This window comes from Mustela erminea, chromosome 9, assembly GCF_009829155.1.
Source record: "Mustela erminea isolate mMusErm1 chromosome 9, mMusErm1.Pri, whole genome shotgun sequence".
NCBI classification, from domain to species: domain Eukaryota; kingdom Metazoa; phylum Chordata; class Mammalia; order Carnivora; family Mustelidae; genus Mustela; species Mustela erminea.
This window is the reverse complement of record NC_045622.1, coordinates 71,795,359-71,822,234: the sequence shown is the minus strand read 5'-3', so window position 1 is coordinate 71,822,234 and position 26,876 is coordinate 71,795,359. Positions and strand designations below refer to the sequence as shown.

Here is a 26,876-nt window from a genome sequence, read left to right as displayed (position 1 = left end):
CCTCGCACTGGGGATCCATGAGGCCAGATGAGACCCAAGCACCAGACAGCTCGGTGTATAATGAAGCTCATGAGCCCGGGACACCCCGGAGACTGGGAAGCGGGCAGCGTGGCAGGAGGCGAAGGGTCCAGGCCTGGCTTCGGAGGCCTGAGTTTGAGTCCCAGCTCCACCATGGGCTATCTGACCGCAGCAGGCAAGTGAGCGCTGGGAAACGCAGGCCCATCATTTTTCAAGTAGGGGCTCTAACAATAATAATAACACAGCCTGGGAAGTCGGATGCTACGGAGCTTTTAGAGCAAAAGGCCAGGTGTCTAGGCTTTCCCTAAATCCCAGGCAGAATTCTGGGGTTGGGAGACACCTCGAGACTGCCAGCTCCCTTGCACACTAGGATTCCAGGAGTTGGGCCAAGGCTTCTTTCCACAAAAATCTAAACACAGCATTTTCCCCCTGAATTATTGGGGGGGAGGGTGGAAGATACAAGGAGCAGCAGCAAACAGCTAACGAGAGAAACGTTTCGTTTCAGAATTTTTCCCTAATGTTTTCCTCTCCTGCTACCACTTGCCTGCTGACGAACTGGGAGCAAATGAGAGCCTCATGGGAGCCAACGGCCTTCAGAGCCCATTTCCCGGGGCCACAGACGCAGGCCAAGCTATGTCTGAGACCCAGCACACCAGCCTCCTGCCAGTGAGGAACTGTCCTCAGGGTAAGGGTGACTTCACATGCCCACTGCCAAGTGGTTATCCACGTGAGCCCCTGCCGTGGGCCCGGGAGCAAAGGAGGCTTGGTGGGCAAGGACACCCAAGGTCATAAGGCAAGCGGAGAGGGAGCCAGAGCTCCTGGAGTTCCGGCCTAACTCTGGTGATAAGATGGAGGCTGATGACAGCAGCTTCCGGGGCTCGAGGGGTCCCTGCCTCCTGCGCTCTCCATGCTTCGGGTCACTGAAACCTCACACAGGTCTAGGGGGAAGTTTGACTGGTATCATTTTTCAGACGAGGAGGCTAAGGTTTACAGAGGTGGAGAAGCTTGCCCAAGCACCCGGAGGGCCTCTGCCGTGCCATCAGTCCCAGCCTGGTTCGAAGGCCTGCTCTTCAGGCCTCCCGTGGGCAACCCACCCCCCACTATATCCACAGTGCAAGTCAGCCTAGCTGTGCCCGAGAGCCAGACCTGGCTGCTCTGGCTTGATGTGGACCTTAGACAGCCCCAGCGAGGTACACAGGCCTGTGTGCCTTAGGGAAGCAGGGCCATGCTGTCCCCGAGTGCCCTTTGAGTTCCCTATGCCTGGAGGGCTGGCTGTCAGGGCCCTGGAAGGTCCCACCAGAAGCCGACATCCCACCCACGCCTGTGACCTGAGAGTCCCTCCAGGAGACCAGACACATATATCCTCACCCATTAGCATGTTAAACTCGGAGAAACACCAGTATTGCACGCAGGAAATTGTTCTGTTTCAGAGTTCAGAACCATGTTTCTCTGTCTCTGCTGCACTTGCTGACTTTTCTGTTCGTAAGTGATGAGTGATGGAACCCTTCAGAGTTCCTCTTTTGCTCTGCCTGCCAGGGAGCTCAGTGACATTCGATGCTCAAGTCTGAACTCATCTTTCACCCAAGTGCAGGGTATCACTATTTCTTCTCTTTATTATACCACTCCTATGTTTTCCTTTCTTCTTTATTTCCAAGGATTCTGTTATAAGTGTGTCTTATGTGCCTCAAAACTTTTGGTGCCACAGACGGTAATAAGAACTATGTGACTGAGGCTCCTAGATAAGAAAGTAAATAGGAAGGTGCCCTCATCTAGGAGATACAGGCCTCCTATGTGTGCAATTCAGTAACCCTGATGCAGATGTCTCTGATGGTGACCACCAGTGATGGGGACCTCTCATCCTGGCTTTGGACAGCTCTAGAGGTATGCATTGATTTTGTGTTTAAGTCAATCTCCCCGCCTTTCTCCCAGCAATCCCAGTTCTGCCCTCTGGGGTCATCGGAACACACCTGCTCCTTTTCCCTGTGACAGCCCTGTCCACACGGGCAGATGGGCCTCCGGACCCACCGCAGAGTTGTCCCTCCTGCAGGCCAGGCCTTCCCTGGCCTCCACCGCATTCCCTCTCCTGGGCCAGCTCCCCTGCTTCAGAGCCTGATTTGGTTAAGTGCTCACTGTGTGTGGCTGAATGGATCACACACTTTACCCTTTCGGATTCCCACAATCATCTCAGTGACTGGAGTGTTTAGCTTTGTTGAGCCCCACTGTGCTCTGCTATGAAGTAATAATAATCGCTATTACCAATGTGATCTCATTTATTCTTAAAAACGTCTCAGAGGCAGAGGTCATTACCTCCATTTTGCAGATAAAAAAAAAAATGAGGCTCAGAGTGGTAAAGACATGTGCCAAAACACCAAAATCCACAGAGCTTGAAAGTAGAATCTAGGTGTTTCTGACTCTAAAGCCACCCTACCCCAGGGCTTCCACTTATAAATCTCTCCCATGTCCATGTAGGTAGTCTGGGAGGAGGACATTAGTCTTCCCATTACGATGACATGGGGTACAGCTGTCGACGTACAATAATCTTCACATTTTGAATCACATCTCTCTCTCTCTCATACACACAAACACACACACACACACACACACACACACACATCAACAGCTATGCCATCAGCAGGACAGTCTTGATTGTCCCCATTAGACAGATGAGAAAACTGAGGTCCGCAGCTCCATCATCTCCCACTAGGAATCTAATGGGAAATCGCTCCCAGGGCCCACTTGTATTTCCTCATCAAGTTAGTGGTCTTGATTCTCAACAAGGGTGTGCATGTGTGTAGTCATATGCATGTGTTGTGGAGAGGGGAATAAAAAGATGGTTCTAAGAGGGACAGCTCAGGGAGGGCAGTGGACACAGTGCAGGTGGGGCCACAGTTGACTGCCCACCTGCTCTCTCTCCGGTGAATATTTATGCCTTATCCCCGGGCTGTGCAGGGCCCAGAGTGAACAAAAACTGGCATGACCTCTGGTAGGGGAGGCTAACGGGTATCAAGGAAACATACAAGCAAATATGTACCTGTATGAGGTGATAAGGGCTTTCAGAGGAAAGCACAAGGCATCTGATGGGACTTGAACAACAAGTCTTGAGGTTCAAGTGGTTTCTGGGCAGAAGTGACAATTGTGCCAAGGTTGGAAGGATGGGTAAGAACCAACGAGGGGGAAATACAGGTTGCAAGGAAGAGCAATTTAGGCAGAAAGAACAGGAGCAACTTCCAGTCCTTCCACCCCTTGGCCGTCAGCAGCATCTGAGATCGCCCATCACCCCTTCCTCTATGTCACGCTCCTAGGCTCCAACCGTCTCTTGAAATTTTCTCCCTACCTTACTGGCTGCTCCTTCTCGATGTCCTTTGACAACCTCTTCCCCTGCCTCGAGCGATCAGGGTGCCCCAGAACCTTGGTCTTCTTCCCCATCTACATGCATTCCCTTAACGATTCACCTAGTTTCCAGCCTTAAATACCATCACCCATTCAAATACCACCGAACCCTCCCTGATGTCTCCCTGCAGCTCAGCCCTTCTCCTGAACTCAGGACTTCGGCATCTGACTCCTTAGCCTCTCCAGGGGGAGGTCTGATAGCGCTGTCCCCAACTTGACGGGCCCCCTGAGCTCCCACAGAGCCCCCACTGACCGCACCTCTCCAGCCCATGAAGCAGCAGCTCCATCCTTCCGGATTCCTGCCCCAGACCTTGACACCTCTCTTCCTGCCACACCTCGAATTTAATCCATAAGGAAAGGCCACCGACGACGACGAAGCTTGAAACCAATCCAGAGTCTGACCCGCCTGCCCAGCACTACCCTTACTACCTCCGTCCCTGGCAGGATCAATCATTTCCCCCCGCCCCCGGATTATGGTAAGAGCCCCTTCACTGGTCTCCCAGCTGTCACAACTCCTGGTGCTCAAGAACTATTTGCAACAGACCAGCGAGATGATCCTTTTAACATAGAAATCTGCCAGTGTCCTTTCTCTGCTCAGAACCCTTGCACAGGCTCCCCATTTCTCTCAGAGGAGGAGCCAAGGTCCTCCCGTTCCACGCGGCCCCTGCGTGATCTGGTCCCACACTGCCTCCCCCCTGCCAAGCTCCTCTGCTGTCCCCTTCACTTGTTTCAGCCACACCCGCCTCCTCAAACATGTTCTCGAAACATGCCAGACATACGCCTGCCTTAGGGCCCCCGCACTGGCTGTTCCCCCCACCCCGGCCAGACGCCCTTCCCCAGGTGTCCTCACAGCTCATTCCCTCGGCACCTTCTGGGGCTTTCTCTCAATGAGCACCCCCCGGCCGATTCCAGCTTCCTTCCTCTCCTTCCCCTCACAGCACGGACCATCACGGACCATCATGGACTTCCCCAGCTTTACTGATGCGGGACTTACAGCGGGCCATGTTCAGCCCATCCGAGGGGCCAGCTGTGTGAGTGCTGGTACTTTCCACCATCTGATTTCTTTACTTTTGGTATTTATTCTTGGCCTCTCTTCCACCTTAGAATGTAAGTACCGTGAAGGGGCCAGATCTGGGGATGGGGGCTGGCCCTGCTGTCAGGCCCAGCCATGTGCCACACACTAGTAAGGAAAAAGGGGCCCCTTTCTTGGGGACCAGGAGCACAGTTAAGCACCAGGATGGCCTCTCTTCTGTGGGAAGGTCATGGATATTTGCCCATGTCTGCTTGTCTCACTCCTTCAATCTATGCAATGAACACAGCGAAGTTTACTCCTTTCATCCTCCTTAGGGGTTCACGTCCTCTGGCGCCCACGTCCCCTCCTCTGCATGGACAGCGTGCGCCGTCCCTGATTCACTGACACGGTGCTGGCGTCGACGCTGGCGAGGTACACAGACACTGACTTCAGACTCTTGCTTATGCTGGCACTGACACACTTAACAGCAGATGTATGTGGACACTGGTGCAAGGATCATCTTTGTCTATGCATCTGTGACTCATCTGGTCACTGATCATCCGGCTCGGTCCTCACCAGCCTCATCTCCACAGAGGCTGTTTGGTACACTGGCAGTGGGCAGAGAGACTGAGAGCAGATCCACATTTACACGGGCAACGGGGACACTCACTGATAGCAGACTCATGCCTCCGCTGGCAGCGGGTACAACCATGTTCCTCTCTTGACAGTGGGCAGAGCCAATAAAGACCTGGGTGCCCACTGGCCGTGAACACGAATGAGTCAGGACGGTGGACACGAAGGCGTGAAAGTTCCTGTTCACCTCCAGCAGGCCGGCCGGCTGAAGACATTCATTGTGGAGTGTAACAGCTCGAGGCCTGCCTCGGGGGCATCCCTGGCTTGGGGACGTGGAATTCAAAACCTGCATGCCAGTCCTGGAGTGTGGCCACTGGCATTGGGGGCACATGACAAGGAGATGAGACCTTGTCTATTCCCAGGGCCTTGAGATCACACAAGGTGAGTAGAGACTCAGGTTGTGTGACTCCCAGTGCCTCCCGCCCCCTCCCTACCCCACGCCCGGTGCCAGGCCCAGCCAGCCTGGGCTTAAAAAAAGCACCAGGAAATGTCACTTTCTTTTTGAGGAGGTGCGATGGGAGGAGATGGCCCAGGCAGTTTAGCTGCCGGCCTATTCAAAGGCTGGGAACAGTGACAGTACCCTTAAACCCTGAAGCTGGTTTCCTACCTCCTACCCAGGCTGGACAGAATTCCAGCCCCTTCCCGGCAAGCAGAGCCTTGCCAAGTGCCAGGGGCCCAGGGGCCCCAGTGCCTGCCTGTCTGCCGCCAGGCCCCTGCCTGCTGCTGCATGTCTACTCTGTCTGTCCCAGCAGGACCGGGCACTGTCCACGGTGTGGCCATTTCCCCATCTGCCAAATGGGGCGGGGGTGCACCCAGAGCCCCTGGAGCTCCTCCTCTACCCCCTAGGATCCCTATGTTACCCGCCCAGAGCCCCTGGAGCTCCTCCTCTACCCCCTAGGATCCCTATGTTACCCACAAGAATACCTAGATCCTACTGGAGACACAGCCTGGCCGAGAGACAAGTGAGGGTGGAAGCCTCCTCAGAGGAGAGAGCTCCGGGGACATCCGACCATCCATCCATGCAGCTTTCGGTGGTTTGTTCATTCATTCAATCATCCAATATTCACTGAGTGCCCATTATACACCAGGCACCGTTTTTCACAACCACCTCCAGAAACAACAGCTTTAAATAAAGCTCCCAGCACAGAGCTGGGCACCCAGTAGTTACTCAGGAGCGAGGACACAGACATCTACCATGTGCTGACCCTTTCCCCGAGCCAGACCCATCCTGAGCACTCACACATGTCCCATCTCACTGACCTTGACCAACTCTGAGTTCTGCACTGTGGTGACCACCCCATTTTTGTAGGGGGGGAACTGAGGCATGGAGCAGCTAGGCTAGGCTGCCCATGATCAGGAACCTGGGAGGTGATGGAGTTGGAACTGGAAACCCAGCTTTGTCTGACTGCAGAATGCAGGCTCTCCACCACTCTCCCAGCCCCTCAACACCCATTCATGGAATGAAAGCCTGAGGGAGGGAGTGAAACTTTGTGTTGGTGCAGGTACGGGTCTGTGACCATCTAGAGCCGTTGGCACGCGTGAGCATGGGGAGCACGTACGTGCAGATGTTTGTGTGTTCGCCTGTGGGGCTTTTTTATGGAAAGCCTTCCCCTTGTTGTCTTGGTCTTGTGTGTGCTGGAGCTATACTTAGCTGCAGCCGTGACTGTAATGAGTGGTTAGCGGCACACCAGGCACTCTCATTGGGACCTGGTTTCCCAGGGAGATCGCTGGGGCCAGTGTATGTGTGGAGGGGGTGCAGCTTGGCGCTGGGGAATGCTCTGGGCTTTGGGAGGGAGCCTGGAGCTCACAGCTCCATGCATCGTGCAAATGGAGGTCCTCAGCTCCTGCTGGAAGAATCTGCTGTAGGCTAGCATCCTCTAAGCCTCCAGACCCTGCCGCCCATGTCTGTGGTCCCTCTACCGGCCCTTGCTGGATAATTAAAATGAAAGCCTCGGAGCTCATGTCTAGACCCTGGGGACTGATGACAAGAAGCAGGGGCAGACGATGTGTCTTGGAGTTCCCGAGCCAGGGGACTCAGGAGGGTGCCTGCCTCAGCCAGGAGAGTGGCACTGTCCCCTTTTACACGGCCTGCTGGTGCTATAGGAAGGACTTGCTCACCGAGGCTGGGGACCTAGGGAGGAGAAGTGGCCTCCTGACCCCAGGACAGACCGAAATCAGAGGTATGCTTCGTGCAGCCTGGGGCTCAGAGCCCCCCCCTCCACTCGCTGTCTGCCTTCCAGTGGCCACAGGGCGTCCAGAAAACTCTGGACCCAAGGCTTCCCTGTCATGGGGCTCTGAGTGCAATTTCTTTCCAGCCTGTCTTGCAGCTGCTTGATCAGAACCTCTCACCTTTGAGTATGGGCTGGTCTCCCGGATCAGTCCTGGCCCCCAGCTCCAAGCTCCCTCGCTCCACGAACCGTCCACCCCTGCATCTGCAAACCTAATTTCTCTGCTCGGCGGCTAGGTTTCTCTACCCTGCCTTGCACCCTGAAGTCTTCAGCTTCCCAGTCCTCTCCTCTGGGATATTTTCTTTGAATGAGAGGTGAAACTTCCTTTCCTGCCTTGAAGCCAAGCCACTAGAACAGTATCCCTCCATCCATCCTTAAAACCATTGATTTGAGCACCCATCCGCCAAGGTGCCCACCCAGTGGGGTGTCCATTCATACCTTCTTCCTTCCACCCATTCCTCTCCATCCATGGACCATCCTTTTATCCACTCTTTCGTCCACTTGCCAGTCACCCATCTGACCATCCAACCTCCTCATTCTTGACCACACAACTTTAGCATAATAGAGTGGGAAGGAACATAGCACTGCTGTAACTGACCTTCCCAATTGCCCAAAGAGGACCTGGGGATCTAGTCCTTCTACCACCACTTACTAACTAGATGGATGGTCCATGCAAATAAATTAATCTCTCTGGGCCAGTTTTTCCTTCATCAATGAAATGCGGATACTATCTCATTCTTCCACCTGAAAGGGCTGTGGTGAAGTATGTCACTTTAGCAAGGATTTATTGATTCCATATTATATAACAGGAACCATCATTCCTTGAGCTGACCCTCCTCCTCAAAGAGGCTGCAGCTGAGCTGGGGAGACAGGAAACCTCAATAGGGCAGCTCGATCAAGGGCAGGAGAAGTTCTCTGGCAGAGCAGACTGTTCAAGAAGGAACAGAACAGGCAAAGGCAGGACACAGGGGAGCAGCTAAGGAAGTGGCGAATGTACCTGGAGGCCAAGGGTGAGTGGTCTGGAAAGACATGTTGGGTAGGATTTTCCCAGGGAAGCACAACAGAGTTCAGGAAGGCCATGGGCATGGAAAGACTTGCCCAACTGGTACAAAGCACAGCGATTCCTTACTCTGAGACTTTTACTCAGGTCCCCAGACTGCCAGACGGGAAAAAAAAAAAAAAAAAAATCTGCTTGGTGACAGCCAGGCCTCAGGAGACATGGTTCCTGCTGCCTAGAAGAGAAGCCAGTGCCCGGCATTTCTAACCTTTGTGCTGCTAAATACATCACTGGTGACAGTGGTTCTTGCCCCTGAGGCTGTGGGGCCACCGGACAAAGCTTCCACAGCTTGCTTCCTTGTCTCTGTGGCTCAGCCCTCATCATGCCAGCCCTCCCAGGGCATCTGAACCCAGGAACAGGTTCAGTGGTGCCCCTGGTAGGGAAGCGTGTCTTGTGTGCTAGGCACAATGCTTCAGGCTCTGCCCTCCGAAGCTCACCCCCACCAGGAGCAAAGAGGCTTGGCCAGATGCCACCTGCCTAAGCCCACAATGAGGCCTGTGCTCTCGCCTCTACCCGTTCCCTCCTCACCCTTCCCCTGCCCTTGAGACAGCAGTCTCCGGCATACATGGCCCTGCTTTGAACCATATTTTCTCCCTCACGAATTATCTTTCTGCCTCTGCTTGGTGGATTTGCCCAGCTCCCCTGAGAGGTAAGTGGAACCATGATGCACAGTTTATGGATGAGAAAACAAAGCCCCCCCATCCACCAAGACAAGGACCATGCTCCGGGCATGTGGGCTGCTCGGGCGCCCAGGTGGGAGCTCCCGTGGCAATATGGGGAGAAGCACACCGCCTGGGCCTGGCCCTCAGCAGGCGCCTTCCCTGTATGCCATCAAAAGCCCTGCCCTCATCCTGGGACTCTGGTGGCTCCAGGTGGCCCAGTGGGTGACTGTGTTCCTCACAGCTGCTAAGAGAACCCCTGAGGCTGAGTATAAAACATTAATCTCTAAGTGGTAAGATGGTGACCTGGTGGGAGGTTGTGGTGTAAAATATCTTCAGAGTCCTGCCCTGGTGACAAGACCCAAGGGAGTCAAACTTCTCTGATCTACCATCCTCATGGGCGGAGAAGGTCCCTGCGGAACCAGCAAAGCCCCTGGTTACAGCAACCCCTTCTTAGACATACGTTTCATGTTCTCCAAATCCCCTGGGGAGAGAGGCCAGTGTCTGTGGGACCTCCTAGAAAGATGCCTCATGTGCCAAATGGTGAGAGTGATCAGGCATGACTGGAACACCTGTGTTGGACCATGCACTGCGCTAACCAGCTTTCTGGACCTTATCTCGTTGGGTTCTCATGGCAGCCCCTTGAAGTGGGAACTCTTGGTATCCCCCCTTTACGGCTGGGGTGGCTGAGGCTTACAGAGGTCACACAGCTAATAATCACCAGAGCCAAGTTTGGACTTAGGCAGTCTGCTCCAGTCTGGCCCATGATCACTACACTGACCATCTTCTCAAAGTCTGACCCAGTGAGAAGCAGGTAAGCGGCCGTGGGGGGCTATGAGAATGCAAATTGCTGAAAGACTTTGGTCTGGAAGGGCCCTTTCCCTCCGGCTCCCACACCAACTTCTCTCCAGCCCCAGCGCCCCTGAGAGGACAGCATCCCCACAGCCTGGTGGCAGCCCTGTGTGGCCCCACACCTCGCCCTGACTGGCACAGTTGGCCTTTCGGGAAAAGACAGAGGTCGCCACTGTGGTGAGGCAAGGGCCCCCTCCCTGAGGCCCAGCTTCCTAGAAGTGAGGACTGTGCGGACCCTGAGGCCATGGGAGGGGAGGGAAGAGGAGGGAAGAGGACCACGGTGGAGACATAAACACCACCACCAGGCTGGCACACCCAGAGAGCCCATGCGGTGAGACCCTGCCGCCAAGAGCACAGTGGGGTGGTGGGGAGCTCTGCTCTTCTCTTTCTGACCTCCCACAGTCTCTCAGCTCTCTGAGCCCGGCCCTGGATACTGGCCTCTCGCGGGGTCTTCACCCCTAGGCACACGGGTCCACTCAGGACTTCTGCATGTCTCACGCCCCTGTTCCCCAGATGTCACATGTCTCCCTCCCTCCCTGCTTTCAAGTCTTTGCTGAAACATCACCTGGTTTTCTGCCACACTGGTTAAAATCCTCGCCACCCCCCAGCACTTCCTGGCCCTACCCTCTGTGACGTAGCTCCACAGCACTCCCCACCATCCAACACACTTTATATTCATGTGTCCATTTATTTCTTTTTATTCTCCCTACGCTAGAATGTAAGCTTCTTGAGGGCAGAGATTTCTGACCATTTTGGTCTTTATTCCTAGCTTCTAGAACAGTGCCTACCTCCTAGTCAGGAGGCACTCAATAATTACGTTGACTGAATGAAGGAACAAATGAATGCTAAGAGCAGCCCCTGGCAGGAATTACCGAGAGCATCTTTAGGGTGGAGTAGGGGTGTAGGGCGAGAAGGCCCTTCCTGCACTGTGGATGGAGAAGGAAAGAGGTAAGGCGGGGGCACACCATGGGCAGGGGGCCAGGGGCTTGTGGGCAGGCCCGGAGCCAGAGTGAAGCAGGAGCAGGGCTGCCAGGCTAGGTCTGGGGAAGGTCTGGACCCAGCCAGGGTTGAAGGGGCATCCGAGGCCGTGCACAGGCTTGAGAAAGCTTCCTTTGGCGTCTGTGGCCCAGGCCAAAGCTACATCTAAGCCTGGGCCCAGTGAAGCTCCGAGGCCCCCTGAGCTCAGCTGTCTGGGGCTGCCCAGCTAATATTAGCTCATCCCCACCCAGCCTGGCGTCAGCCTGGCGGGGCAGGCCAGCCCGAGAGGGCACCGGCCCCTGGCACCCATAGGAGCCCCGGGCCCCAGAAGCATCTAGGGTCTGCCTGGCCCTTGCAGCCAGTGCTCACCGTGCATTGCCTGTAAAGTTAAACATGTTGAGGCCCAAAGCTGGGATACCTGGTCCCCTGCCCGCCAGCCCCCTCCACACTGGGGGTCCTGTCAGTGTCTCAGGTGCCTGTGCTTGGCTCCCCACCACAGATGTCAATGCCTGCCCACCCCCCCCACCGCCCCTCTACTCCGCGGCACAACTTCTGTCTTCCATCTCCCTCATCGCCCACTACACTGGGACAAGGAGGCAGAGCAGGGACCAGTGGCCCACACCAACCAGTGGGGACACTGAGGATCAGAGGGGCCATGGTCTGTCCGTGACACCCAGCAGCTTTGTGACAGAAAGCAAGACGGAATGCAGGCCCTGCCAAGATGACATCCCTGAAATCTGGCCCCTGGGAGACAGACTCCGGAAGTGGGAGACCCCAGGGCCAAGGTAGGTGAGGTGACCCCTAGAGAGTTATTTAAAAGGGGAGTCAGTTTCCGAAAGAAGGAAGCCGACAGAGAACAGCTGACGGTCTGGGTCTTCCAGAGCCAAGCGCCGGCGAAAAGACAATAATGGAACCTACGATAATTAAGAACTTATTATGTTTCGGGTTCTGGGCTAAGTGCTTAACACATTCAGGCCTCTCCCCTTCCCTATGAGTCAGGCGCTATTAATATCCCTCTCGAGGTACAGACAGGTTAGGGAACTTGTCCAAGGTCACACAGCTGGGAATTGCTGGGCCAGGACATGAATGCAGGCCTCCTGGCTCCAGAGGACACGCTCTTAGGAGAGACTGGGCTCCAGGTCACACTGTCAAGTGAGGCCTCGAGGTCCATCCACTTTCAGCGGAACATGTGACTGGGACTCCTAGCCGGGGACCTTGGGACAAAAAGCATCCTTAAGATTTCAAGGGGAAGAGTTTGTGTTGACAGTCAGTACCTCATAGAAGGAAGGGGGTGACAGAAGGGACAGGGAACAGAAGGAGGTGGATGGGGAGGAAGATGGGGAGGGACAGCAGAAGAGCCTGGCTGGCCTCCAGGAGGAGTCGCAAGAGAAGTGACACTTGGGCATTTGGTCGGACCACCTGGGCCTGGGAACACTGTCCCGGCAACACGTGTGTCCTTGTGTGAGAGCTCGTGAGTCCTGGTTGAGGAAACTAGTTCCTCAGTCTCTGAGCTCCGGTTGTGGGGGGCGGGCCAGGGGCTCACTGGGCTGAGGTGGAGTGAAAAAGGAGTTTGCTGAGGTGAAGGGGGAGGGATGGGAAAAGCCTCACGTGGCCCTAGGTGGTGACAGTGGCAGGTGGGACCTGTCCTGGCTGCTGCTTTCCTCCCCCAACCCCCGGCCCTGACCAGGACACTCCGCGGCCCCAGCACTGCCTTCGTCTCTGTCTCTTCGTCACTGCTCTAGGCTCGGGGATGGAGGCACTGAGTCCCCGGGTGAGGCAAGGAAGAAGGGGGTCAGCTGGGAACAGGCTCCAGGGTATGGTGTCTGACCTAGGTCTTGAACTCTGGTCTCCTTATCCATCCTCTCAATAAATATTTATTTAACACCCACTACATGCCAGGTCCTGTTCTAGGTTCTTCTAGTGAAAGAAACAGACGGCAAATGAGATAAATAAGTAAAATACAGTTAGATGGTGTTAATGCAAAGGAGGAAACAGGAGAGCATGGAATGGCAGGAGGTTGAGCTTCAAGTCCATACCTGAAGCAGGTGCAGGAGTGAGGGGGAGGGGGATGCTCCGGGTGGAGGGAACAGCAAGAGTAAGGGTCCTGAGGCAGAGGCACAAACACTGTATTGGTGGAAAACCACAGAGGCCAGAATGAGAAGTGGGAGAGAGGCAGGAGAGCAGAAGGGAGATGGTAGGGGCCAGGAGCTCATGTGGAGCCTCCGAACCCTCAGGAGGACTTGGGCTCCTCCCTGAGTGAGACCGGAAGCTGGGGTTAGCAGAGCACAGAGGTGGCTTGGTCTGACTAGCATTTTACCCAGGATGGCCCTGGCTGCATGTGGAGAAGGAGCCTGAGGGGGGACAATTCCCAGTCATCCAGGGTAGAGAAGAGGATGGCTTCAACTAGGGACCTAGTGGTGGAGATGATGTGACACAGTTGGTTTCTGGGATGCTCTCAACATGGAGGCAACAGGATTTGCTGATGCGTGAGAGAAAGGAAGGACTCAAGGATGGTGCCAAGGGCTTTGGTCTGAGAACTTACTGGCCTGGGCCTCATCCCCAGGCCTGTCACCCTGGTGCCAACTAATTGGGCACAAGGAAAGATCAGAATCACCCCCCTTGGAGCTCTTCCACCCTGCACACACCCATTCAGGCTTCTCGGTGTCCTGATACTTCCTCTCAACTGGGAATGGCTGCCCACCTCAGCACTTCTCAGAACCGAGGGTGTGTATGATTCATCTGGGGATCTTGTTAACATGAAGGTCCTGACCCTGGAGGTCTCCGGTAGGGCCTGAAATTCTTCATTTCTACCCTGTGCCCAGGTGACATCAGTGCTGTTGGTCAGAGGACCACGCCAACTGGCAAGAGCCCCTATGTCCCCAGCCCCCAGTTGAGAGTCTCCCTGCCCGGGAGCGGAGCCAGCATCCTGAGCACCCCAGCCCCCAGATCCAGGAATCATTCTTGAGGGACAGAGCCCAGGAGCCTGACCTTTTGGAAGCAGGCTGGGTCATGTGAGAGTCAGTCACAGGTGGGAATGCCCCCATAAGCACCCCTGCAGCCCCCAGACCAACAGCTGCCGAGAGCCTTGCCCAGGGCCAGCCCCACCAGGCACAGAGGGCGCTCACTGCCCCACAGCGCCCCCTGCCCCATCAAAGCTAGCCGCCCTGCCTGGCCCAAGCCCCTGCAGGCGGCCGCAGCATTTCCTCTCTAAATGCACCTCTCTGCAGCTCCCACAGGGCACATGGCCAAGGGAATGGCCTGCAGAAGAGGGCAAACAGGTGCCACCTGCTGGGCCTGAGCAAAGCACACGCTGAGGAGGTGGGACCCACAGGTTTATGCCCGGGAGTGCCTAAACACCAATCACAGTGGCAAGCCCAGGCAGGGCGTGATTCCTGTGCCTTGAAGGAATGAATGAGAGCAGGTGGAGAGAGCCTGAATGAATGTAGGAGGAAAGGAGGAAGCTCTTCAGATCACTTCCCAGGGGCTCCTCCCTGCTTGGTGTCAGGGCCTTTGGCAGGAGAGCTCAAATGTGTCCTAGAAAGGGGCAGGGCTGAAGATGTGGATGGACACCTAGGGAAGGACTAACTTGGCACCCACAGTGACTCCGGAAAGCTGAAGTCCAGAATTCTTAGGCTCCTGGAATGTCCAGACTGGGGAGGCACTTGGTCATTTGGAATGACCTTTGTACTTCATAGAGGCCCACCCTGCAGCCTGAGGGGGTGCTGGGATTGGCCCAGGGGAGCCTGGCTTGGTTTAATGGCTCAGCTACAGACCTTGCTCTGGCTTAGTTGCCTGATGCCCACAACAGGGCAACTGTCTGTGGCCTCATCTCTCCATGCACCTGGACCGGTCCTTGATCCCGAGGGCCCACCTGGCCCAGTCACAGGCCTCCAGAAGTGCCCCCACTGTCCTCCAGCTCAAATCGTGCAAGCCTGGCTACTCCATGCCCAACCCTCGCTCCCCAGAGTGGTCAGCTAGGGCAGGAGCAGCCAGGGTAAGCATTAGGGGCCTTGTGGAATGGGTTGTCACATTCAGCAAATCTAGAAGAGACACTGAGAAAGGGAAAGAAGTACGCAAAAACCCGGAGGTTGGAATGAAGGCTGGAGATGAGGAGCCCTGGGAGGAGGCTGGCAGAAGGGAGCAGCTCATGTCCGGGTTCCAGCGCAGAAGGCCTCGAATGCCATGCTAAGGGGGAGCCAGCATTACCCCTGGCTTCCCCCAAGTATCTACCACCTTGTGCAGGACAACTTTGGACCTTCCCTGAGCCCTCTGCCATTCCCCTGTAGGCATATGGAGCCCCAGAGCCTGCACAGCTAGTGGGGGGCAATGCGGCACCTTCGGAAGACCCTCTCCCTGGGGACTGTCAGAGCACGTCTTAGCCCTTGAGGCTGGGCCCTTACCTACCCAAGTTCAGGGCCCACAACTTGATGAGCAGGAATCCCAGACGGGTTGTGAAGAATGAGTGTTTGCTGGGGGAGGAGGGGAAGGAGATAGAAACCCTAGCCTGGGCCAGAGACCCCACTATCCTGTAATGGCAGTGGGAGGCAGTCCTGAGCAGTGGTTCTGGACAGAGTTCCAGTGCCGGCAGCCCTGGTCCGAGGGCTGGCTCTCCCGCTCGGGAGCTGAGTGACCTTGGGTAGGTTACTCACTGCTTTGAGCCTCAGCAGCCTCATCTGTGACATTGGTGTGATGATAACGATACAGTTCCATGGCAGTTTTGTTAGAATTAAATGAGAATATGGAAATGAAGCCCTTATGAAGGATACATAGTAAATGCTTTCGTAAATAGCAGCCGTTAGAATTATGATTCAAGAAAGGAAAGCGGTTCTAGAAAAATCTTGCTAGGAGGATGGTAAGAACAGAATTTGGGCCAACTCTGGGTTGAATGACCTGCAAACATCTGAACCAGCTGTGCTGAGTCCTGGGTGGGGGGCACAGGGGGCCTGGAGAAGGGGGGTGGGAGGGCCATTGAAGGCTTCATCCCCCTCCCTCAGGGGAGGAAATTATGGGGGTAAGTAAAAGAACAGCATGTGCAGGTAGTACCTGGTGCTCTGTTAAAACTGAGAGCCAAAAGAGATGCAAATGGCCAGGCCCTGGGCGGAGAGGATGAGAGTTGGAGTTTCACTAATTCCCTGTGTGGTTTTGGGCAAGTGTCTTCCCCTCTCTGAGCCTGCTTCTCCTCCACCGGATGAAGGTAGTGGCTAGAGGTGGTCCAGGAGCACCCATCTTCTCCAACAGCCTTCATGCATGTGGAAGGTGGTCCCTCCGACCCAAGGGGTCTCCATGAATCAGGCCTGGGCAGCCAATAGTCCCCTTTTCCTCGGACCCTGTCTCTAGGGAAGGGAAGCTCAGGACGTAGGCTAGCCTAGGGGCTGCTGGGAGGGAGCGGCTCAAGGCCCTGACCTTTTGGTCCAGAGTGAGCACACTGGTCATGGGACCGCTCAGAATAGCCATAGCACTATATTCAGCTGTCTTGGGAGGCCCCAAGATCCCTGGCCCAGGCAGCAGGCCCTGAAATGAGTCCCCCCTGGACTCCCCCCCAACACCTCTAAGACAACCGCCTGCCTGTCTTCCCAAAGCTTCTGGCAGATAGCAGGCCTCCTGCCCATAGTCAAGGAGCAAAGACATCTGCCTCCAGGGCATAGGACTCTAGACACTCCCTGAGGCATGGCGAAGGTGCCTAAGGGCTCTCAGGCCACAGAGTTGGCAGTTAGAGATCTGGCTTTCTGAACCAGCCCCCCATCTGCTCACATGTGGCCCCTCTCGGGCCACAACTTCCTCATCTTGTCATAACAGTAGCTCCTATTATATTGAGTTTGTAGGAAGCTCAGAGTCTGGAGCAAGACACAAACTTGAATCAAGCAAAGCTGCTAATGAACATTTTATTACATACCAGATAGCTTCTCTGAAGGAAAGGAAGGACTCTCAACCCTGACCCAGGGTGTGGGGTCTGGAAGGCATCACCAAGGAACAATGTTTCAAGCAGGGTGTGAAGGATGAAGAAGTGCAGACCAGGAGGAAAGAATGCTCCCCAGGGAACAGCATGTGCAAAGGCCCGGAAGCAGGGGCGCCTGGCCCAGGCAAGAAACTGAAATGAGGCCAGGGGGGCTGCAACTCAGTGAGCCACAGAGAGAGTCAGGCCAGAGGAGACTGAGGAGGCAGGCAGGACTGGAGAGCCCAAAGTATGGTCCAGGGAAGCACCAAAGGGTTTTAAACAGGCAAGGGAATAGGCTGACAGATTCATGAGTTAAAGAGACCTCTCTATGTGGTGGCCAAGTAGAGAATGAACTGGAGGGGCCGGGAGCTGAAGGCAGGAGAACAGCTGGGAGCCGCCGGAGGGGTAGGTCTGAGGGGAACATTGGTGGCTTGCACCAGGGTGGTGGACGTGGAGATGGAGGGCAAAGGAAAGACTCTAGAGAGCCATGAAGGGGAAGGATAACACGGATAATCAGAGTGATAATAGCAACCGACATTTACTGAGCACTTACTGCACGTGAGGCCCTGTGACAGGGGGCTCTCCGTACACCAACTCACTGACTCTTTCATTAACTCAATCATAGGGCCAATTTTAGAGGTGAAGGGGCCGAGAGACTGGGATGGGGAGACACTGGTTTGTGATTTTTCTCTACTGACAAGGGAGCTAGGGCGGGGGGTGATACCACCCAGAGTCCCAAGGACACCTATAAAAGCATCATAGGAAGGAGAAAAACAGCAAGTGGGGGACAGATACACTGTGGTGGGGGACACAGGGGGTGGCAGCAGGGAGGGTAACCCAGCAGCCCCTTCTCCTCCGCTCACGGTCTCCTTCACATGTTACCATGACTAGAAATGGGGCCCTGACAGACTCTGAGGTGGGGGGGGGGGGTCTCTCAGAAGTCCCTGAAAACAGCTCTCTCTGCCTCTCACCAAGACTCCAAGAGCCCTGTGTTGGCTAAGACCCAAGGGAGGAACAGAAGTCTCTTGCTGGGCTCTTCACTCCAGCCACCAAGTGCATTTCCTTCCCAGGGAGCTGAGGAGAAGTTAGGGCTGCCTTGGGTCCCAAAGAGCAGGGGACAAGGCAGAGAGACAGACAGCCAGCATCAGAGGGGAGGTGGGCAGTGGGCTGATGGGGCTTCCCCAGCTTGGGAACCACTGGCACTTCCTTGTCATTTGGAAGGTCAAATGACTATCACTTGAAAGGGGGACAGATCTCATTACACACACACGTACACACCACATACTAAGGATACTCTCTGGCCTACGGAACAAGGACCACCATTAGCCCTGACCTGACACAGAACGATGTTCCTGATGAAAACGTGCAAATCTCAGATAAAAGCCAAGACAGAGAGAAGGACAGGTTTGAAGGCAGGGCTGCCCCAGGCTTTGCCAACAGCCCTGCCTGCTCCCACACCCTCATGGCTTTGCGTGCCAGGACTGCCATCCCCTGCCATCTGCCTGGCTAATTCCCACCTGCCCCCTAAAGCTTACCCTAGCATTGCCTCCTCTGGGACTGTGCGTCCTCTCAGAGCCCCGGGAAGCCCCCTCACAGCCCTTACCACAGAGAGTCACCATCGTCCTCTGCTTGTGTGTGTCCCCCCTCACCCCATCCTGTGCCAGCTCACCTCCCCACCCCTCACCCTCTCAGCACCGGTGCCCAGGAAAGTATAGGAGAGGGGACCCAGGGAACCGGCTGCTCTAGCTCGCACTGTCACCCCTCAAGGGGTCAGATGGGACCTCCTGCTCCAGCCAAACAGCCCTTACCTTCCAGGGCCAGCAAGAAGGCCTGGGGCAGGGTGGCCTCACTATCTGTCTGATCCACACGCCCACCACTGGCCTGGGCTAGAGCAGTATTTCAACCGAGGACAGGCATGAGGAACAAAACCGCTCACTAAGGCAGCTCAGGAGGACCAGGAGATCAAGGGAGCAAGCAGGAAGCTGGTGTGGGGTTTCATCCTCCTCAAGACACACCCACACCTGGGCAACACAAGGTCTCTGTCACAAACAAGCACCCACAGTGCTCTGACACCCAGAGCCTCAAACACACAGTCCGAGCCACACGCAGGGTCCCCCACACCAGGTATGGCCTCATGCACAGATGTTCTTATGCACACAGCCTTACACACACACACACACACACACACACACAGCCTCACAGGCAGAGCTTCACATGTGCGATGTCACACTCGCCACACACAGCCGTACGCTCACAGGGACACACTCACCTCAAGTTTCTCACACACACCCAGCATTTCTCTTACACATACAGTCTCCCTCTCTTTCTTATGTACGCGCTGTCTCCCACGCTGTCTCGTTCTCACACACAAAGTCCATCTCCAAACACATGGAATCTGTCTCTCTCACATTCACACAGGATTTCTGATACAGAGACTCACAGAATCTCTCTTACAGAGTCTCACCACAAACACACACATACCACACACACGTGCACAGGGGCACACGCATGCACACCCTACTCCCACAGTCTCTCTCACACATGTTTTTATTCTTATCCAGCCTTTCTCACACGTATGAAATGTCTCTCACACCCACAGAAAATCCCTCTTACACAGAGTCTCTCTCACACACGTACAGCTTTTCTTCCACACGTACATGCAATGTCACACGCATCCAGGATTCTGGTCTAGCATCTAGAATACAAATTTAAATCCTGACCCACCCTTGTGAGGAGGGGGGAGGGGTAAACAAAGGTGACAGCAGCGGCAGAGCAGAGATGAGGAGGAGGAAGGGCAGGCAGCCCGCTGCTCCCTGTGCAGATGAGCCGCAGAGAGGCAGCGCAATGCAGCTAGGCCAGCCCGGCGGCGTGCAGCAGGAAGCCTGGGTTCTAATCCAGGCTCTGCCCTCAGTTCCCCTGAGTGCCCTTGGACAGGTCCCTCCTCTGTGGGCCTCAGTGTCCTCAGATGTCACTCAAAGGAGTTAGAATGACTCTATGAGTCTCCTGGGGAGAGAAGGTGGTGGCACAGACAGTGGGGGGCTTCTAACCCACTTCTACCTCCCCAAGACACCCCAGCCCTTCGCTTAGAGTCTGCTCCTCAGTGAACACTTGAGACAATCAGGACGTTTCTGTAAGGCTTCGAACACCAACAAGACCCCAAGCCACACTAACCAGCCCATTTATCTGCATTGGGTGAAGGCCACCCCATGGCCTAAGAACGTCAAGTGGAAGAGGATGGACGGTGATGGGCTGGAAGAGGCCCCATATGTCCTCCTGCCTATCCTGAAAGTCGGGAGCACAGCCCAGAACCTGAAAGCTGAGTCCAACGTTGGGGTGGGGGTATCCAGCCTCTTACTAGGGATCCAGGTGGGCGAAAGGACAATGAGGAAGTTGGGCCTCCTCCTTCCTTCCTGGGCTGAGGAGGGTGGTGGTGCTGGTGAGATGCTGTCCAAGGTCAAATGCAGGCTGAACGGATGGCTGCTGTAACCCAGGCCTTTGCCAACATGCCCCCAGCCCCAGCACGTACTGGTTCAACCTCCCAGTCCCCCTCTCCTGCCCCTCCCCACAGCTCAGCCACAGCCTCCAGTTACATAATCCCTTGGCTGTGGTGGCCTCTGTCAGGAGGAGAGGGGAGGGTAGACCTCTGAGGGTCCAGTCCATTCTGGGAATGGCAGGGAGCTGGCAGCCAGCTCAGAGGAGGATGGGGTCCCAGGAGACCTGGGTTCTAGTCCTGCTTCGCCTCTAGGTCCCTGAGTGACCTTGTGTAGGGTCTTCAATGGCAAAATGAGGGGCTTGGTCCTCTCCCCAACCACCCCCCCAACACACAACATCTGTTCTAGGATTTAATGTATAAGAATCTGTCCTGCTCTCCCTCCTTCACATGCTAAAACATCACAGATCTACCAGGCCTGTGCCTAAACACAGCCCTTTTCTCCCTGTGGACACATCAGTGCCCCCCAAGTCCCCTTTCCCCACTGGCCCTCAGCACTGATCCTGCCCCCTCCCCGGCCCCATCCTCCCCACCTTGGCTCCTGGGAGGCGGAGGGAAGGGATGTGGAGCAGTAAAAAAGAGCAGTGATCTGCCTGGTAGGGGGTGGGGGTGGGGGGCTTTGCTTTAAATTCGAAACTCAGACCTTCCCTGACGCGCTTTAGGTTCCATTCAGACCTCACAGAGCCCTGGGGATGCAATGAACGTCTCCTCCAGGGTGGGTGGCTGCTACCAGGGTTTCCCTTTTCGGCTCAGTGAAGCACATAAAAACCCGGAGATTTCACCAGACCCCCTCTCCCATTCTACAAAGGAAGAAACTAATCCAGAGAAGCCTCTGAGAGGCCAAGGTCAGCAGCAGGGTGCCCTTGCTCTCCGGCAACCCGCTGCTATACAGAAAGGGGAGTGGCCGATGAAGACACGCCCACCTCTCACACACCTTCCTGCAGGTTCCCTTTTAGAAGCCCCCACTCTGCTCCTGACAGGTCCCAGAGGCAGCACAGGCATAAGCATAGTGGCCCCCTCCACACCGCCCCCCCTTTTGATGAAGAAGGAAAGGCAGTGTTCCCAGAAGCAGGTCTGAGGGGCCACGTCACCGTCTCCACAGCCCAGGCCCATCCATACCCACTACTTAATTAGCCATAAAGATTCCCCCTTGACCATCTCTTCACAACAGCCCAAGGTTGTTCCCTGGGGAAGGGGGGTCTGCCTCAAGCAGCGACCAGGCCAGGCCCTCCTCTATAGGCCCTGACTGGCTCCAGATGCCTTTCCCTGGGAGGGAGGAAGGGCTCCCAGCTTCTCTCCCCCATAACAAAATCTAAAGGGCAGCTCACATCTTCCCAGTGTACATCCGCAAAGACACAAACATGCATGCACAGGCACTCCTGCACACTCAAACATACACACATGTTCTCTCCTTCCCACTAATATCTGACCCACCCAAATAGACACACCACCGTACTTATATAAATATGCACACAAATCTACTCATACACACAAACACCGATTTGTACTCACTCAGACGTATTAAATTTGGAAATACAGACGCATACCTTCCATACCTACAGAACTAGTCACCCTCAAAGAGCACCCTCTTTTTTATCCTCCCTCTTATACACGGTTTCCTATGTATACACACACACACTCTCTCTCTCTCTCCTTTCAGTTCTGGCTCTCTAAGCGCCAGTTCTGGAATCCACCCCCGCCCCAGGGAGACAGAGGACCCTGCCTTCCCCACCAGGCTCCGCTCTTTTGATGGAGAGATTGTCACTTACCCGCGCGTAGCGGGAGGAGTAGGGGTCCTCGAAGAGCGCCCAGATGCGCGGCTGCCAGCGGCGCCAGAAGCCGCCCGGCCGGCCGTCCGGGGAGTCGCTAAGGGCCAGGCGTTTGGTCATCTCCAGCTCGTCCTCACCGTCGCCTGAGTCGCCGGGGCCGTCGGCGTCCGCGTCGTCGGCGCTGTTGTCAAGGGGTGCGCCGCCAAAGCTATCGAGCGCCTCCTCTGCGTCGCGATGCTGGCGGTAAGTCATCCAGCAGCAGGGCTCCACGTCGGTCTCGTCGATGCCCCAGAAGGCCAGCTCCTCCTCATAGAGTGGCCCGCACACGTCGGCGGGGCAGTGCAACTTGCCAGTGCGGTAGTAGTTCAGGATGTGCGCGAAGACGCCTGGGTGGCGGTCGAAAAAGAACTCGTCGGCGCGCGGGTCATAGTCGAAATGGCTGTGGGCGTCGGGCTCCGCCAGCCAGGCGAGCCGCGTGCCGGGCAGCGTGCGCAGCGTCGAGCGGTACGTCTGGTGGCGCGTGCCGCCCACGTTGATCACGATGCGCTCGCTTTCGTCCCCTTGGCCCATCGCGGCGCCCCCTTAGGCATGGCGCGGCCCAGCGACACCCATGGGAGCGGCCGCCAGGGGGAGTTGGCGCCGGGGAGGGGGGCGCGGGGCCTCCTCCCCCCTCCCCCCAGCCGTCGGGGGGTACAGAGGATGGTGGCTCTGGCCACCCCAAGAGCGACCCAAGCCCCTCGGGGCGCTTTCTGTCGGGTGCTGGTCCGAGGGAGTGTGCGCGGGATCCCAGGGGTCTCTAGGCGCCAGATGTGGGGAGGGAGCTGGTCCGGCTGCGGAGGAGGCAGAGGAGGAAAGAAGGGAGGAAGAAAGGGAGGGAGGAAGGGAGGAAGAGGGACGGCGCTCAGCGGCGAGCCCCGGGAGGAGGGAAAAGAGGGTTCGGGGGCCGGGCTCCGGTCCCCATCTCAGCGGGAAAATGAAGAAATTGACACAAAGCTTTTTTGGGGGAAGGTCAGCTGCTCCAAAGGCCGGACAGATAGATCAGCCCCCGGAAGGGGGAGGGGAGGAGAGGGGGCCGGGAAATTCGCGCTCGGCTGTGCGGTGGTCGCCGCAGCGCGCTCTCGGCGCTGGGGAGATGGATGACCGCTGCCTTCTTCCCTGCGTGGCCGGGCTGCAGCTCGGGGCGCAGGGCAGGTTCCGGCCCCCTCCCTCTCTCCTTGCCTGGCTGCCTGCTCCCCCCGGCGGCGGGCGCGCCTGCCTGCCCGCCCGCCCTCCTCGCTCCTTCTCCCCGCCTCTTGGAGGAGATGGCGGGCCCCCTGGGCAGGGGCACCTGGGGCGCTGCTCGGTGCGGCGACCGCGGAGCGCTGTGCCCGGTGCGCGCTCCGCCTCGAGCTGGGCTTCCGCGGGGCTAAGCTCTGGCTCCGGCGGCGGTGCTGAAGGGACAGCTCCCGGGCTGTAGCGGAGCTGCGCGCGGCCGGGCACGGGTTCTCCGGGCTGGGCTCTGTCTGCGAGGCCGGTGGGCACTGGCTCCGGTGCCTCTGCGCCCGGCGCTTCGCGCCCGGCTTCGGGAAGGCGGCTGAAGGTGCCGGTCAAGGCGAGGGGGCTGCGGCGGTCGCGACCGGGAGGCGGGGGTGGCGGGTCCAGGCGCGGCGAGGCGAGGCCGGCTAAGCCGGCGAGGCCGGGGAGGCGAGGCGCGGAGCGGCCGCCGCCGCCGCGACGCTGCTGCCGCCCGGGCTGCTGCTAGGCTCGCTTGCTCGCTTGCTCGCTTGCTCGCTCGCGCGGTCCGCGTCCAGCCCGCCGCTCTCCGGACACAAGCACACGGCGCGCGCAGCCGCACTCGCCCCCGGAGGGAGGCGCCGCGCTGGGTCCTAAAAAGCCCCGATTCCGCGCCCCCCTCCCAGCCCGGCGCGGAGCCGGCCTCCCTCAACCCCGGCGCTGGGGGCGCCAGCCCCGCGTGGATCCTGCTCTCCCGGGGGACCCGCCGACGCTCCGCCCTGGGGAAACGCCACTCGATGGGCGGGGGCTTCGGGAGACGTCTAAGGCCTGCGTCCCCCGGGTCAGACTGAGGTTACAAGGGCGTCGGTTACAAACCCGTCCCTGTCCTTCCAAACAAGGGACTTTCCGATCTCCTAGTGAAATGTGACGACCCCGACCGCTATCAGAGACGCCTTGACCTGAACCAGTATGGGCGGCTCCAAGCAACCTTTACTACCGACCTTTTCTGCAGAACCTGGTGCCCCCGTGATCCTGTCAGAGGTTCCTCTTGAATGGACTCCAAAATAACATCCTTCAAACACACAACACACAACGAACGCTATCCTCTAAGCCCTCGTAACAACCCAATAAGCCTGAAACCTTGTGATTGCCTCTCCACCCCTTACTCACCTTGGGCCCTTCACAACTCCAGGCTGACCCTAGTCTCCCATTGAGGGCCACAGGCTCTGCCATACTGATTCCAGCTCACAGATCCTCCTACATTAGCTCTGGATCCCTAGGTGGGGATCGCCTATGAAAGGGGTATTCAGCCTTTAGAGGTCAAAAGGAGCAACTGCTCCTAGTGGTCCTGAACACTGACATCCCTCTCTCCCAACTGGGCTTCAGCCTCCCTGGGCTGTAAGCTGTTGTTGGGGCGGGGAGCTGGATGGGAGCAGCTCCTGCTATGATTCCCACAGCTTCACAGTTGATCTTGGGGATGGGGATTACAGTGTAGGCCTCCAAGCCTTTCTGGCCCATGTTTGCTGCCAGTGCCTCAGTTTACTCAATCACTTTTACTCCTTTCTTGTTCCATACTCTGTCCCAGGCACACGAGTACAAGACACCTTGCCCTCCCAGGGCTCTCAGGCTTTTGGGGGAAGAAGGCAGGAGGGCCTGAGCAGGGCTGGGGAGGTCAGGCCCAGCTCCAGGGTTGGCCGCACCAGGAAAGAAGCTTATTGATCCCAGCCCAGCCCAATCGAACACAGGGCTGCCTGGGCAAAGGGCGATTTAATTAAGAAGACAGGAGGCTCTTATTTACCTGTAGGCACTTGCTAACTGTGCAGACAGCTGTCCCTCTACACTGACCTACAGACACAGCTATGAGCCTGAGGACAAAGCTGTGCCTTAGACATCTCTCTCCTCACTTGGCCAGGGAAATCCCAGCCCAGGGAAATCTGTGTGTGGTAGGGAAAGGTTTGGAGGAGTGGAGAAGTTTGGAAAGGGTGAGGGGCAGAGCATGACATGAGCGATGGGAGAAGGACAAGGTCAGAAAGAGAGAGAGGCAGAGTTAGGGCAGAGATAGGGGCAGAGAGACATAAACAAAAAGAGGACCCTTATGATCAGGAGGAAGTCCGACCTGATGGAGCTCAGTCTCGCCACATTCAGATTCGCCAGGACATAGGCTCTCAGAAAGCTCTGCCGCAATCCAAGGAGGTGATAAAACAGAGACACGGGGACCCCCAGAAAGAAGAGAAAAAGATGGACACAGAGATGAACACACACACACACACACACACACACACACACACACAAACACACCCACACACACATTGCACACATTTGGCTAGGAGATAACAGAAAGAGACCTCTCCAAACCTCTTCCTTCTAGCCAAACGTCTAACCCCTTCTCTCTCAGAAAGCCTCCGTGTTTGAACTAGCCATAGAGGTCCAGGATTCACCCTCCTCCCTCTCCTGCAGAAAGAACCACATTGGATCAGAGTATCTCTCCCCAGCCTTCACTTTAGCTCATCTCTTTCCCTGAAACGGACTTTCAGCTCCCTTGGGGCTGCTGCTCATTTGCTTTCCTCCCCAGTGCCCAGAACACAGCAGTTCCTCACTCAGGGCTAGATGATTTGAGAAAGACCAAGAGAGGGCCTGGGATCAGAGCATCCCAGTGTCAGAGGCCAGGAATGTCCAGAGCCCTGAACCAAGGCTGTGACAGGGTGGAAGGTCACACCCAGGATCTCTCGGGGAGTCGGTGCAGAGCCCACTGAGGCTACTACTCTCATGGTGAACTACAATGGGAAGTTGAAGGGTGCTCCATGTAGTGGACAGGTGGAGAGGTGGAGAGGTAGAGGAAGGCTGCTCGTGGAAGCAAAATTAGTGATTAGGAGCCCTAGTCAGTCCTAGCCCTGGAGGATGAACTAGAAAAAGAGAGGCAGATAAAAGTTGGAGTGAGGGAAAATGTAAAAGGGTATCCACTACACCCTAAAATCCCCTACATGGCAAGCAGAAAAGCTCAGAGAGAGGAGCTTCCCAGGGGACAGGGGAGCTGTCCCACTTTAGGATTGTCACCTTGATCCTTGATGGCAACTCCCAGCCCAGGCCCCAAAGAATGTTCTCTGCACCCCACCCCACACCCCGGCAAGCAAGGACATAAAAGTCCCTTCTCTCACTTCCTTTTCACACTGTAAAAGGCTGGCATTTGCAGAAAGCTCAGAAAAACTGGGAGGGCAACACAGAAAGAAAGAACCCCCCCCCCCACCCTGAGAAGTGGGGGTGGGAGGAGGAATTGCTGCCTGAGCCTTAGCTTCTCACCCACAACCACTAACCATAGGCCCTCAGCCCAGCCGAGACCCTCACCCCTTTCCACTTGAGCCATACCCTCTTTATTCATAGCCATCTGTCCCTTCTCTTGCAGAGGAAGCCTGATGGTCCTATGCCTGAGGGTCCTTGGGATCAGTGGCTGGTGAGAAGAGGGTGCAAAGAACTACCAGTGCTCGGGTGTTCTTCAGTGGTCAAGAATATAGCCTCTGGGGCCTGGCTGCCTGTATTCAAATCCCAGCTCCATCATTGACTTAGCTATGACCTTGGGCAAGTTCTTCAACTTCTCTAGGCCTCAGCTTCTTTATTGTTGGATATGAATAATAATAAGTCCTATATC

General features: G+C 56.3%; 1 protein-coding gene across 1 annotated transcript in view; it reads right to left on the bottom strand.

Moving 5' to 3' along the window:
- Nucleotides 1–23,870, bottom strand: part of KCNC1 (potassium voltage-gated channel subfamily C member 1) — a 45,596-nt gene extending 21,726 nt beyond the window's left edge. The window contains exon 1 of the mRNA XM_032356890.1: nucleotides 22,022–23,870. Within this exon, the coding sequence (XP_032212781.1) occupies nucleotides 22,022–22,591 (570 nt within the window). The 5' untranslated portion in view covers nucleotides 22,592–23,870. The remainder of the gene's footprint in view (nucleotides 1–22,021) is intronic.
- Between the last annotated feature and the right edge of the window lie 3,006 nt (nucleotides 23,871–26,876).